The 15,509-nt window shown below is 26.4% G+C and overlaps 1 protein-coding gene across 1 annotated transcript in view; it reads right to left on the bottom strand.

The window, feature by feature from the left end:
- Positions 1-15,049, bottom strand: part of LOC100202285 (26S proteasome non-ATPase regulatory subunit 7) — a 16,512-nt gene extending 1,463 nt beyond the window's left edge. The window contains exons 1-3 of the mRNA XM_065799076.1: positions 14,821-15,049; positions 9,090-9,182; positions 7,081-7,178 (exon numbers count right to left, since the gene is read on the bottom strand). Of these exons, the coding sequence (XP_065655148.1) occupies positions 7,081-7,178; positions 9,090-9,182; positions 14,821-15,025 (396 nt within the window). The 5' untranslated portion in view covers positions 15,026-15,049. The remainder of the gene's footprint in view (positions 1-7,080; positions 7,179-9,089; positions 9,183-14,820) is intronic.
- Between the last annotated feature and the right edge of the window lie 460 nt (positions 15,050-15,509).

Here is a 15,509-nt window from a genome sequence, read left to right as displayed (position 1 = left end):
CGTCTTATATTATATTATATTAAAGTCTTATATTATATTAAAACGTCTTATATTATATTATATTATATTAAAGAACACATTGATGACCACATTTTCAATAAAATGTATTTTTATATTTGTATTATTATGCGCATATGTTGGCAGATATGTATTAAATACCTGAGATATAAAAACAAGTAAGATATTATTTTTAAACGTCTTATATTATATTATATTAAAGTCTTATATTATATTATAACGTCTTATATTATATTATATTATATTAAAGAACACATTGATGACCACATTTTCAATAAAATGTATTTTTATATTTGTATTATTATGTGCATATGTTGGCAGATATGTATTAATCAGCAAACAAAATTTTACTAATGACATCAAACATTATCTATATATGTACCCAAGCCCCCAACATATGGGGGCTTGGGTACATGTATAGATAGTGTTTGATATTGGGGATATATATGACAAACATTCATAACAGCACAAGTAAGTTTCAATTTTTTTTTCCAGCTTTATTTTAGAAAAACAAAATATTTAAATTCCATAAATTTACTTTTTAACCTGATATAACATCAAAATATAAAAAGTACACAATAATGCAGGTTTATTTAGGGTGGAACTTATTTATAAACATTTGAAATAAGATTTTCATTTGCTCTCATTGAGTTACAATACATTAAATAAAAAAACAGGCAAAATATTGACACTATTAACATCAACAGAAACAACAATATTTATGTCAACAGAAAAAAAGTTCCCCAAATTATTCACCTGTGTCATTTGATTAGCATGTATTTTGTTGCAAGCTTCTTACATTAAAAAATTGAATATGTTTTAAAAAAGTAGTTTAAAAAAATGGAATATGTTTAAAAAAAATAATTGGCAATGCAAATGTATAAAGCTGAAAGATGAGGGAGGAATCACATCACTACCTACTGATACTTCTGTTGTTTTTGATTTGCATAACCAGGTGCAATATCCAATCACTCACAAGTAGTTTTAAATTAGTAAGTCAAGTCCTGTAAGTTTCGCCTGTAAGTGCTGAACTTAGTTTCTCAACCTTGGGAAGAATTAAAAATTGGTTGAGAACACGGATGACAGAAAATAGACTAGTCGGATTAGCCTTACCTAATGTGCACAGAGAAAGTCCAATTAATAAAAACATGATTGACTTTAAAGTGTTTGAGGTCGGCAAAAAATTGCTGACCTTGTTTCTATGTCTTATGGTAAGACCTTTGAATCAAATTTTTTTTGCTGACCTGATGCCGACCTCTAAAAGATTGAGGTCAGCAAATTATTACTAACCTCATTTTTCCTAATTCAGAGGGTTGATATATATATGTATATATCACGGTTAGCACAGATCCTGATAATGCCAACCTAGCTGACTCAAGAATGCCACTTATATAGGGTGATAGCATACACATCAAGATACCCTGTGATGCAAATTTTGAAATCTTTTAATTTTGTCTGCGGAAAATAATTTTAAAGACAGCTAAATTTCTCTGAGAAACAGTTCAGTGACGTTTACCTCCAACCATTTTACTTAAAAAAACATTAAACCTTTTTTTTATACAAAACTTTTTTTACTACAAAAAAACAGTTTTTTGTTATCAATTTCATTAATTGTATAAAAATTTGCTAAAATATTTCAACAAATTTCACATAAAGTTAATTAAACTTACATAAATATGGCTTGGTCGGACAATTTTTTTACAAGCCTATTCAGTACTAAGTTTCTTTTAGGTCAAATAATAAACCAACTGAAGCATGAATCAAATATAATGAACGCTTAATAACATACTATTCCCAATAGAACTAAAATGACAGACAAAATAAGTATCGCTATTCATTGTTTTTAGTATAATTTAGAGCGTAAACATTTTTTATTGGGAAAAATTTTTTTGGTCGGATAATTTTTTGAGACACTGTACATAAAAATATACTTATGCATTACATAGATGTTTTCAATATATACTTTTTACATTAAAATTATACAAACAGATAGCAATTGATATTTTCGCTTTTCTTTTTAATGTCGACTTAAAACTAATTTTTTTTTTTTTTTTTGCTTTGCCTTATCCAATAACAACCACTCTAAAGAAACAAAAATAAAAAGAGTACACAAATTATCAATTTATCATTAAAAAAATTATCAAATTATCATTTAAATTATCAAATATTTTTATTTTTTTCTATTTAAATAGAATAAAAATTGTTTTAATTTCTTATTTTGTTAGTTTTGCTTTCTTTATTTTTAAAACGTTTTTCTGTAATAAATATAAATAAACTTGCAATTGGTTATGACCAAGTTGTCTAAAATACAATACTTGCGGGTAGACATACAAGACAAAAAACCACACTCAATTCCTGGGAAGGCTTGTATATATGTATATGTATGTATGTATGTGTGTATATATATATATATATATATATATATATATATATATATATATATATATATATATATATATATATATATATTCCTGGAAGGCTTGTATATATGTATATGTATGTATGTGTATATATATATATATATATATATATATATATATATATATATATATTCCTGGAAGGCTTGTATATATGTATATGTATGTATGTGTATATATATATATATATATATATATATATATATATATATATATATATATATATATATATATATATATATATATATATTCCTGGAAGGCTTGTATATATGTATATGTATGTATGTATGTATGTATGTATGTATGTATATATATATATATATATATATATATATATATGCCTTGTTAAGAAGCATTACACATTGCAATTATTGCGTAATGCTTCTTAACAACTTGCTTTCTTAATAAAATATATAAAAAACTTTTTTTTTCAATTATAAAAAAAGAAGAAGCGCTTTTGTTTAAGATAATTCTTTTTACAAATGTTTTTTGAACTTTTTGCTTCTTATCATTTCAAAAATATGTAAAGTTCTTTTGACATTTATTTATGAACATAAATTATCTTTACAAATAACTTATTGGTACAAATAAAAATTCTATTATGTGAATATGATTTGTTTGCACATACAAATAATGACTTCCAAATGATAAACAAACCAAAGATTATATATAAGTATAAGATAGTTTTAAGAAATAATTTATAAGGAAATATAAGCTTTTTGAAAAAACAAACTTGATTATAAGTAGTTTTTCTCATATTAATTTTCTCATATAAAATGATTTTTTCTGTAGTTTAAAATTAAACTTAATTATATCGTGGTATTTTAAAATACACTAATGCCACAATTTAATTTTTAATGATGTAAATAACAAACGCAATAAAATCTCATAACAAGGCCTGTATATATATATATATATATATATATATATATATATATATATATATATATATATATATATATATATATATATATATATATATATATATATATATATATATATATATATATAAATATATATATATATATATATATATATATATATATATATATATATATATATATATATATATATATATATATATATATATATATATGTATATATATATATATATATATGTATATATATATATACACTGGTGAGCAAAAAAAAGTGAACAGCGACTGCTTACGCATAAAATGAAAGAGCTCTGGACAGAAACTCATACAAGCTTGTTTATTTTTGTTCGTACTATCAAAGAATTTACATTTATCTTTCAAAGAAAACATGAATAAACTTCTAAACATTAGATATGAATACAGTGAACGTTGTCAGCAAAATCTGTATTTGATATTAGAGCGTGGGTGAAATAGGACGTATTATTGCTATATCATTATTATAAAAAATAAAAGGAAAAAAATGTCTCCAAATAAAAGGTAATTTTTATTTATTTTTATTTTGGTTATTATTTATGCCTCTAACTTATTTAAAATGAAAAATCCCCTTTAATTTTGATGTTATTGGATTCTTATGAAAAAAAAATTCATTTAGAATCCATAGTTTATCATTAAATAAATATTTTCATCATATATTACTCTAAAAATATTATCATTTTTCTTTCACAGAGGACCTCATTTAACAATGGAACAAAAAGGAATCATTGTTGGAATGAGTGCGTCCGGTAAATCGATACGCCAAATTATTCAAATTATGAAAGCTCAAGGTGTAAACATTAGTGTTGGTGGAGTTCACAAAATACCTTCACGTCAGAAAAACAATAAAACAACAGCTAGAAAAAAAGGTTCTGGCAGACCAAGAAAAATGACAGAAAGAGATTGTCACAAGTTAAAATTGAATGTTTTAAAAAATCGAAAAACCACTATGACGCATACCGCAGAAACTTTTACGTGTTCTGATGATAAAAAGGTTAGCCGATGGACAATTTCGAGGCGTCTTAAAGATCAGGGGTTCAAAATACACCCATGTAAAAAAGTACCTCTTCTTACAGCACGCCATAAAAAGGCAAGGTTAGCTTGGGTAAAATATATTAAAAACACAGACTGGACAAAAATATTATGGTCAGATGAATCACGATTTTGTTTGGATTCAGATCGTCCACAGATGTGCATTAGACGTAAGAATGAACAATTAAATCCAGATTGTATTCACCAAACGGTAAAGGATAATCTTTGAATTATGGTTTGGGGTTGTTTTTCTGCCAAAGGTGTGGGCAGATTGCATAGAGTCAAAGATGGATTACGAATAAATTCCAAAGAATACATTAGTATTCTACAAAAATCTTTGCTGCCCACACTGGAAGAATTAGAAGAGGATGAAATTAAATTTCAACATGACAATGCTCCTTGCCATACGTCTAAATACGTCTTGCCATAAGTTAAAAAATGGCTCAAGGATAACAATATCTTCCTTTTTGAAAATTGGCCTGCCTAAAGTCCAGACCTTAATCCCATTGAAAATTTGTGGGACTATATGGATAAAGAGGTCCATAAAAATAATATTTCATCTTTGGATGATCTTTGGGCAGCCATAAAACAAGTTTGGGTTACGATACCTGACCGTTTGATAGCAAATTTAATTGAGTCGATGCCGCGTCGATTAAATGAAGTGATGAAAAATGGTGGTGGCCACACAAAATATTAATCTTTTTTTTCAAAATGAGTCGTATATATGTGTATGAATATGTATTTAACATAAGCGATATGTTATATTTTATGTATTATATTTTAATTGATTAATAATACATAATTTACTGAAAAATTGTACTGTTCACTTTTTTTTGCTCGCCAGTGTGTGTATATATATATATATATATATATATATATATATATATATATATATATATATATATATATATATATATATATATATAAATATATATATATATATACACATACATATATATATACATATATATATATATATATATATATATATATATATATATATATATATATGTATATATATATATATATATATATATATGTATATATATATGTATATATATATTTTATGTATTATATTTTAATTGATTAATAATACATAATTTACTGAAAAATTGTACTGTTCACTTTTTTTTGCTCGCCAGTGTGTGTATATATATATATATATATATATATATATATATATATATATATATATATATATATATATAAATATATATATATATATACACATACATATATATATACATATATATATATATACATATATATATATATATATATATATATATATATATATATATATATATATATATATATATATATATGTATATATATATATATATATATGTATATATATATATATATATATATATATATATATATATATATATATATATATATATATATATATATATATATATATAGGGCTTGTGATGAAGAAAATCGCCAAGCGTGTTATATTACGCTCGTAAAATTATAATATGTTGTCATCGAGCGCAATTATGCATGCTCTGGGTCAGAGGCGTAAGAGCGATCTTGAAATTTGAAAATTGCGGAAGACTGTGTTTATAAAAAGCTTTCTATTTGTTATACGACTTTTATTCAACAATGTTTGAAGTAGTATCTACAACAGCACATATATACAACTTCAACAATGTAGTTTTTTATACTTCCCAACTTCTTGTTTTTTATTTGCACCAAATCACTATTTTTTCAAACTATTAATGGTAAAAAAAAACGCAACCAAACAAAAACGCAAGTTCTTAATAAGTTCTGATAATAGTATTAATGAACAAATTTGTGGCTAAAACCTTTTGCTTTCGTTGTTTTGATATGTATTTAAAACGCTGTTAACTTAATATTTACGATTAACGGTTTTTATATTTCTTGATATTTTTTTAATAATTAATTTTTTTCGTAAATTAATTAATAATTATTAAATATATTTTTTTATAATTTCTTATTTAAATAACGCTTTTTTTTATCGTCAAAAAATTAGTAGATTATAAGACAAGAATAATTTAAAATTCTTCTTTAAAACTATTAGTTGTAAATTAAATAAAAGATTTTCCCCTCAACTATTGTCATCGGTATATATTATATAAGTTTTAACTGCGTCATTAAAAAAAGAATTCTGTTAAAATAAAAAATGCTGTAACATTACTCAAAAAAAAGTTATTTTACTTAATTAAGTTTTTTTATGTTAAGTTTTTAATTTTTTTCTTTCATTTAGATTTTATTTCAAGTTAATATTTTTTTAACTTTTAAAAATTTTTTAAATAACTTAACATTAACATAAACTTTATCATCAAACAAATGTGTAAACGATGTGTGGAATATTATTAACAATAAATCAAATAAATCTTGACGTTTTCACAAAATTAAAAATATTCAGAAGCTTTAACTTTTTTATTTCTTAATTTTCTATTCCCATTTCATCCGCACATTTTTATATTCACATTGTGAATAATTAACATTTCATTATTGAAATTAGCTGCAACGACTTCAAATTGCTCATTCATTATGTCATTAAATTTATTTTTATTAAATCATTTTAAAAAACCTTTTAAAATTTTGCCACCATTTGTGAAATCATTGCAACGAATGAACATTATTAACTCATTTAGCAATTTTAACAAACTATAATTATAATGCACCAAGAAAAACATTTAAAACTTCAACTTCAATTAAAAAATACATACTGAATTTGTATTGAATCTTCTTATAAGCTCATTAATACGAATATCATTTGAATGCAGCTTTGGTCCAGTGTGATACCATCCTATAATTCTTTCTTTAGCTAAATAATGCAAAAAAACCAAGCTAAATTTAAAACTTTAAATAACGATCTGATTCATATTACTATAAATGAAAACAAACAAAACTAATTTTTGTTTTTTATTATTACACATAATTGCCTTACTAAACGAACTCCACGTCACTTACTAAAATACATTTTACACCACTTACTGTAAGCATGCCACATCACTTACTACATACACTTCACACCACTTACTACGAGCATGCCACATCACTTATTACATAAACTTCATACAACTTACTGCAAGCACACCACATCACTTACTACATACACTTCACACCACTTATTACAAGCACGCCAGTCATAATCACTCAATACAAAATCCACACACCACTTACTGCAAGCGCACCACACCACTTACTACATACACTTCACACCACACATTACAAGCATGCCATATCACATAATACATACACTTCACACCACTTACTGCAAGCACACCATTTTTTTATTTCAACTTTTAGGCTTACTAGAACAACTAGATTAGAACAATAAAAAAATGTATTCTATAAATGTGGAGCTACATATGCTAGAGCATTGAGCATTTCAATATATCATAAAATGATTTGTATCTTAATTTTATGATTCATGCAAAAAACCATTTCTATCACTTTAAAGTGACTTAAAATATTATTGGTATTTTAAAATTATCTTATAAATAAAAAAAAAAAAAATTCACTCCCAACAATGTTGCAAGCAACCACTAATTAAGTGCTTTCTGTTTACTGGGAGTAAACAGAAAACAAAGAACTAAAAAGCAAGAAAGCAATTGACAGAAGACTTAAAAAACTGTCAACTGTATGTGTCAGGAAAACATGAAGACAAAAGAGAACTTCAAAACATTGATGGTGAATTTAAAAAACTAGATGAATCTTTTTTGAGCTTGAAGGAACAAATACAGTAGAAGGATGTGAGTAAGCTGAACAATGAGCCACATAAAATTTAGTTTTGGTTGATGGAGCAAGTGGTGATAGCTAGCTTGAACAGCAACCATGGTAGTAGTTTCAGAAAAGAGAAAGAAATACAATCTTAGGACAATGGGATACTGATGCAACCCTAACAACAATAGGATATAGGTTTTAGCTCAGCAGCTAGAGCAGGTCCAATAACATTTACAAATTTGCATCCTTTACCTGTATAGGTCCCTTCGTGCTTATAAAAAGTTTTACTAATCTAGTTTTTTTTCACAAACATACAGTCCCAAAAAAAACTCTAGATTTTAAAGTCAAAAAAAGATTATTTCTTCCTGGTTTTGATATTTAGGAGCTCTAAAAATATAAAGAGGCTTATGAACTACTTATGAGCTACTTATGAATGGGAAAAAAATTAGAACTTTTAGGTTACAATTAAATTTTGAAACTGGAGTCATAAAGTATAATATGCCAATAGCAATTGCCTTAGCCACACTGCTTTTGTCTAATGCGCACAAGGACCTTTCTGTTATTTACAGTTAACAAATCAGCAGTAGAACAAGAAGATCAAAAGCTGTAGAGATTGGACTCATTAGTTAGACTCAAGATGAGATATTAGGAGCTTGTTAACTAAAGACTCATAGAGTCAAACAATAATTGGATTGACCAGAAAGATCAATGTTATTAAATAAGGATTATTATATCTTTATAGATAAATAAAGTTTTTTTTTCATGCCAAAGTCAGGTCAGGTAATGATCATTGTGATCACCCTGTTATTGGTAACATTTAATCCAGTGCAACTAAACACATGTCCTGATGCCTTGTAGGATTTAAGTATAATATGGCTGCCTTTGCAGTTTAGTTAGATTAATATACAAACTTATTTTTTTGTCAATGTTCTTTCAAATGCAAAAGTATTTTTATTCCACTTAAGAATCTATTTAAATAAAACTACAAAGATTTTTCAAAATTACATACCATTTACTTTTTTAAACATGGAAGCCATAAGCTCCAAATAATCGTGGTCTAAAAACCAAACACTTTGATCTTTTTCATCTTCATCAAAAGGTACTATGAATAAAATAAAATAAAAACTTAAAAATACTTTTATTCTATTAAAATATAATTTTAAAAAACCAACTTACTTAAAAAACTGTTTATTTAAAAAAAAAAAAAGACCAAGAAATGCTTGACAGAAAACTTGAAAATTGTACTCTTAGGTGCTTAATACAAGGTAGAATGGGAATAAAAGGAGAGGGGGTTTTTGTCCAGATCAAATAGATGAAGAGAAGGGTCTTAATCAAAGGATAACAGGGAAATTTTTTCTAAAACCTTATAAACAAAGGTTGTATTATAAGAAAGGGAGTGGGATTATGTCTCCAGATGTAATAAGTGGGAGTTTCTTTAAAAAAGGATCTTTTGAGTACTAATAAACAGAAATGAAACAAATCCTTAAAAACATTTTTTATTAAATCATTATCACCATTGTGCATTTGAAAGTGATAATGGTTGCACACAAGCATTATCACTTTCAATCTGACGCCATGTTACATAAAAAAGTATTTTTTACAAATAATTTCAATAATCAGCTTATAACTCAAAAGTTAAAATCTCAAAAGTTCAAACTTTAAATAACAGAAGCACAATCTAGGATGAAATCAATATTATCATAAAACATAAAATCTGGTTTTTGAAAAATTGAACATGATATTTACTGATATTAAATCAAATAATGGCAACACAAAATAAAAAATCTTCTACGGATGAAGTGATTGCTACATCTAACCCTTTAACTTAAATTTCTTTCAATGCATGATTAATGGAATAAAAATTAGGTATACACAACTTATCAAAGACCTGCAGGCAAATTTATCAATGTTAAAAACAGCATTCCAGCTATGGAATTTAAAAAAAACAAAGAGCAAAATTTAAATTTCTGATGGAAGATAAACTCTTAGAGGAGTAAACAAATTAGCTGTGAAAAATATATTGTCTAGGCGTTAGCATTAAATGCTATAAATTGCTGAAACTGTGTTGTTTTGACTAACCTTAAATAAATATCACTAATAACCAGGGATGCGGAGTCCCAAAAAGAACTTCGGATTAGAAAGTCACAAAAAGATTACTTCTTCCTAGTTTTTGGTATCCAGGTGCTCCTTAAGTATAAATAAGTTTCTAGACTACTAATAGGAAAAAAATTACGACTTTTAGGTAAGAGGAACAATCATTTTCTGAACCCGGAGTCCTTAGGTATAGTTCTGGCAAAGACTCTAGGACTCCGGGCTTGGGACTCCACCTACCTGCAAATAACTGCTTAAATTGCATATTATTTGACCTTATTTTATTACAATGTGCTAAAAAGAAAATATAAATAAATAACGGGTGATGCAGAAGTTATTGGACAAATCCTAATTTCATTATTTGAGCATAATAATTAGTTTTTGTAGCTTTATGAGTAGGCATAAACGTTCTATAAAATATAAACTTTATTATTTGAAACATAATTATTTAAAATGAGGTTAAATGCAGCTGAACGAGAATGTTTTCGAAAGCAACTAAAAATGTTTTTTGTAAATAAACTAAATATAAAAAAAAAATCGTAAATTATTTTGAAAAAGAAGGATTTGCTCGAAGTACAATATATGATAACCTAGAAAGACTTGAAACTGTTCAATCGTTTTCTGATAGAAAGCACCCTGGTCGTCCGACATCCTGGACTAGAGAAAAGAAAGCCGAATTAACGAGACTTGTCAACAATCGAAAAGGGGTCAGTCAGAGAAAAATAGGTATTAAATTCGATGTAAATCAATCGACAATTGGTCGTCAGTTAAAAAAAATGAATATTAAATATAGAAAACGTGAAAAGACTCCAAAATACACTATAGAACAACAAATAAAGGCAAAGAAAAGAAGCAGGAAACTAGTTAACCAACTCTATAACACAAAATCGCTTCTAGTCATCGATGACGAAAAATACTTTTTTTTTGCAGGGGACAACATGCCTGGAAATTCTGGATACTACACAAACAACAAAAAGACATGCCCAGAAAGTGTTCATTTTATAGGAAAAGAGAAATTTCCAAAAAAATTAATAATGTGGATAGCCATATCTGACTGTGGTATGTCTAAGCCATTGTTTCGCACTTCCAAGGCTGTAGCGATCAATTCATCAATCTATATTAATGAATGTTTAGAAAAACAACTTCTTCCATTTATTCACAAGTATCATGGAGACTTTAACTATTTATCTTGGCCAGATTTAACAAGTTCTCATTATTCTAAAGATTCTCTAAATTGGATGGACCAATATGTCTATTACGTTGATAAAGAATCCAATCCCCCAAATGTGCCTCAAGCACGACCAATTGAAAATTTTTGGGGACATTTGGCACAGAAGGTTTACGAGGGAGATTGGAAAGCTTCAACAGAGCAAGTTTTGATTGATCGCATTAAACTAATTAAAACTACAAGAAATTGATTTAAACTTTTTACAGTCGCATATGAAAGGCGTCAGAGCAAAATTGAGATCAATTGCAGATGGTGGTGTTTTTTCATATAAAAAATAATATATCTTTATTAAAAGATAAATGCTTTATTTAAAAAAAATATAACAGTAGTTTGTTTTTTTATTTATAAATAAGTTATTGACGTTTTTATTTTGTCCGACAACTTCCGCATCACCCGTTAAATGACAAAAGACTTTTAAACAATTATTGTCTTTTAAACGTATTTTTCTTATGAAAGATTTAATTCTAACATTGTAATAATCTATTAATTTTAATAACATTGTAATAATCTGTTAAATTTTAAGAGAAAAAGTATTATGACAATTTGAAAAAAAGTTTAATCAATTTTTGAATGAACTAATGACAATGCGATGCTTGTTATCCAGGAGTCCAATCTGTCATAAAAATTGTTGGAAATCCAGCACTTTTTAAATTTTATATCAACTTATGAAGGATTTGTAACTAACTCTTATTAACTTCTATAAGTTTATTAATTTAAATTTTTTTACCCAGCAGTTATGTAACTGGGTGATTCAATGTTAAAATATCCAGGGCATGCAACCCTAAGTCTCAGATTTTGTTGATTTTTCAAAATTCTATAAATAAGGGAAGGGGGTCTTAATAACCTCAGCATGGGTGGGAAAATTTTTCTAAAATTATTCAACATCAACTGCTGTGTATTAAGCACTTAAGAGTACCACCTTTTTTTTCCTTTCATTTTTCATAATTCCTGTTTTTTAAATAACAAATTTAAGTAAATTTGACCATGTTTTTTTATTCTGTTTAAGAATAACTCTAAATAAACTATTCAGGACAATATCTAAATAAATAAAAAAATCGAGCATTTTTGTAACTAAACTCGCCTCATTAAAATTACAAGAAGAGTCAAAATTACAGGTGTTATGTTTATTTTTCAATTTATTTTTTAAATAAGTTTTTTTATTGGATTCCTTACATAGGATACTGCACATAGAACAGAAACAATGAAAATTATTTTTCAAAATGGCGGATCTTTGTTAGTTCAAGGCAAAGTTTGAAGAGTAATATCTTTGAAATCGTTTGGAATTAGATGATAAAATTTTGGAAATGTTTGGAAATTAAAATCTTTGAGTGGTGTAAAAATCTAAGCAAAATCTGAGACTTAGGGTTGCATTTTATAAAAAAAATTGAATGCTTTCACACGGAATTGCCCAACTTTAAACCGATAAAAGCTCTATGGCTTATAAATTATGCAAAAATGTGCAACATTTTTATAGGCTAGGGTTGCCATTGTCCTATTTTTTCTGGAGAATATTAATTTTAATTAGTTTAGCGATTTGCTTTTCTACGTAAAAACCAGGACAACATTAGCTGAGGCACAAATATTTACACACTCAAACCTACTGCAGCCATGGACCAATGGTTAGAGTTCTGGCTCAGAACAATAAGGTCTAAGAATCAAGAGGACTTTTTGGACGCCTGCATTGATGCTAAAGTAAATGAAAGTATTTTTCTAACCCAGTTTCCTAATGATACTGTTCATACTAACAGATATGGTTTTACTAATAATATAGTTTTAAAAGTCTTTTTAAACACAGAAAGTATCATTTTACAAGTGTAGTAGTTGAAGTCTATTAAATGTGTCTGAGCACATCTCCAGAATAAAATTCTTATTATTTTTTGAGTCGCTATAATTTATCATTTAAATTATAGCTACTCAAAAAAGACATTAGGACATTTTAGTTTAATTACGCGCTTAGTTTACAAGTTATTATAATAAAGATTTTAGTAACTATTTTTCGTGGGTTATTTAACTAATTATGTAATTTTTTTAACTAATTATGTAATTATGTAATTTTGGGAAAGGTATAAAATAAGAGAAAGCTGATCACAGAGAAACAAGTTAAGCACAGTAATCTAACTCTGAAATTTTTGGCTACCCAGGTAAGCGTTCTACCACTTGTACACTTGAAGTTAACAATTTTGTTATATAAAGTATATTAGCAAAAATACCTTTAAACTAAAACAAATAGTTATTTTTTGAGTAAAGAAACGAAATCAAAAATAATTTTTTTTTATATTCTTTATATTTACAATTTTTTTTTACAGTATAAATGAAATTTTATATATTCTACTCTAGTATTTCAGGGACTATTTCATCTCTAATAAGTCTGGTCGACTATAAATTAGAAAAAAAAAATTCCTAGTCCGAAGTCCATTTTTTTGACCCCTGAGTCCCTAAAAATCAATAATACTTCGCATCCTTGTTTGCTATGTATATTTTTTTCTTTTTCAATTAATTGTTTTTAATAAACCTTATACTTCAATTAAAGTACTAGTTAAGTTTTATTTTTGAATATATATTTAATATGTATATATTTTGCTTAAGTAGGAAGATTTTTATATCACCTTTATTTTTATTTTAATGACGATACACTTGTTGTTTAAAAAGGAAACTAAAAAAACATTTGGTTAAAGGACTTTTTAACCAAATGATGGTTTTGAAAAGTATGAGCGTTTCATTTCAATAATAAACTAACCTTTTCAATGCAGGAGCATTGTTACACTTCTACCAGATTTATACAGTAAGAAATTAGATTAAAAATAAATAAAAACCAACAACATATTCTATACACATATCAAGAAAATCTAAACACAAAAAAAGAAAAAACACATCCAAGCAATTAGTAATCATTGTACATTAAATTATCAATGTCAAAATTTTAAAAAAGGCCTGTGCATTTTGTTCCAGGTGTAGACATTAAATCAGGAAGTTTATGCACATTCTCTATTAGATTAATAATGGTTTTATCATTAGGAAAAATAAATTTTACAAATGAAGTGCTTTTTATAAAATTTATGGAAAATTCGTTATCATCAAGAATGTTTTCTATTTGTAGCTTTTTTGTAGAAAACTTAGAACAAAATTTAAACCAATGTTCAACAAATTAAAAATGAGATCTTTTATTGGACTAACAGTAGATGTATTGAGCTTGCCATACAAAAAAAGTTTATTATCCCTTATATTAGAATATGATAATAAACTAATCTGCAAAATTTGTATTTTTTCTTTTTTTTAATTACTTTGATTAATTTTTTTAACTATATTTTTGCATATAAAAAACTAAAACATGGTTATTTACAATACTTTAATGGTTAGAATAATAACTAAACAGAATATTTTACATGAACTATAGAAAATTTATTATATGAAATTAACAAACCTGCAAAACTATTAGCAATATCAAGAACTTTGTTTCTGATAGAACCTAATAACACACCAACTACTCGTTTCTGATTACCAACTTTAGCCATTCTGTTAAAATGATCAACTACACTTAGCAATACCAAAGGGTGAACAACTACTTTCTCAATAGCATCCCGTGAGTTTAACAAAGCTTTTGAATGCTGTTCATCAAGAAGACCCATATTAACTAATTTTATCTAAAAATTAAAACTACAGTTATAATTTTGGATTATATATACAACTGGTCATAAAACATAAAAAAGAGATTTCACTTAATGTGTCATTTGTGCATATACACTAACTGTTTACGCCAAGTTGTGTGTGTGTGTGTGTGTGTGTGTGTGTGTGTGTGTGTGTGTGTGTGTGTGTGTGTGTGTGTGTGTGTCTGTGTGTGTTTATATAACAGCTATGACACAATGGTTAGAGTACTGGCTTAGAACCACTTTTGGCAAAACTGGGATAACTTTAAGGAAAATATATGATAAGATTATTAAGTCTTCTTGGAGCACCTCGATAACTATTGTGGAGCCATAAACCATATGTGGAGCTATGTTAAATGGGCTTCTGAAACGTCATTTAAATGACATTATGGAATATTGAAGCAATTTTTCAAATGGGTGCCTTTCGAACCATTTATTTATTTGAGTGTTACTAATGTGATACAAG

Source organism: Hydra vulgaris, chromosome 06 (assembly GCF_038396675.1).
Source record: "Hydra vulgaris chromosome 06, alternate assembly HydraT2T_AEP".
In the NCBI taxonomy this organism is placed as follows: Eukaryota; Metazoa; Cnidaria; class Hydrozoa; order Anthoathecata; family Hydridae; genus Hydra; species Hydra vulgaris.
The sequence above is the reverse complement of the archived record's forward strand: the minus strand, read 5'-3'. Positions and strand labels throughout refer to the sequence as shown.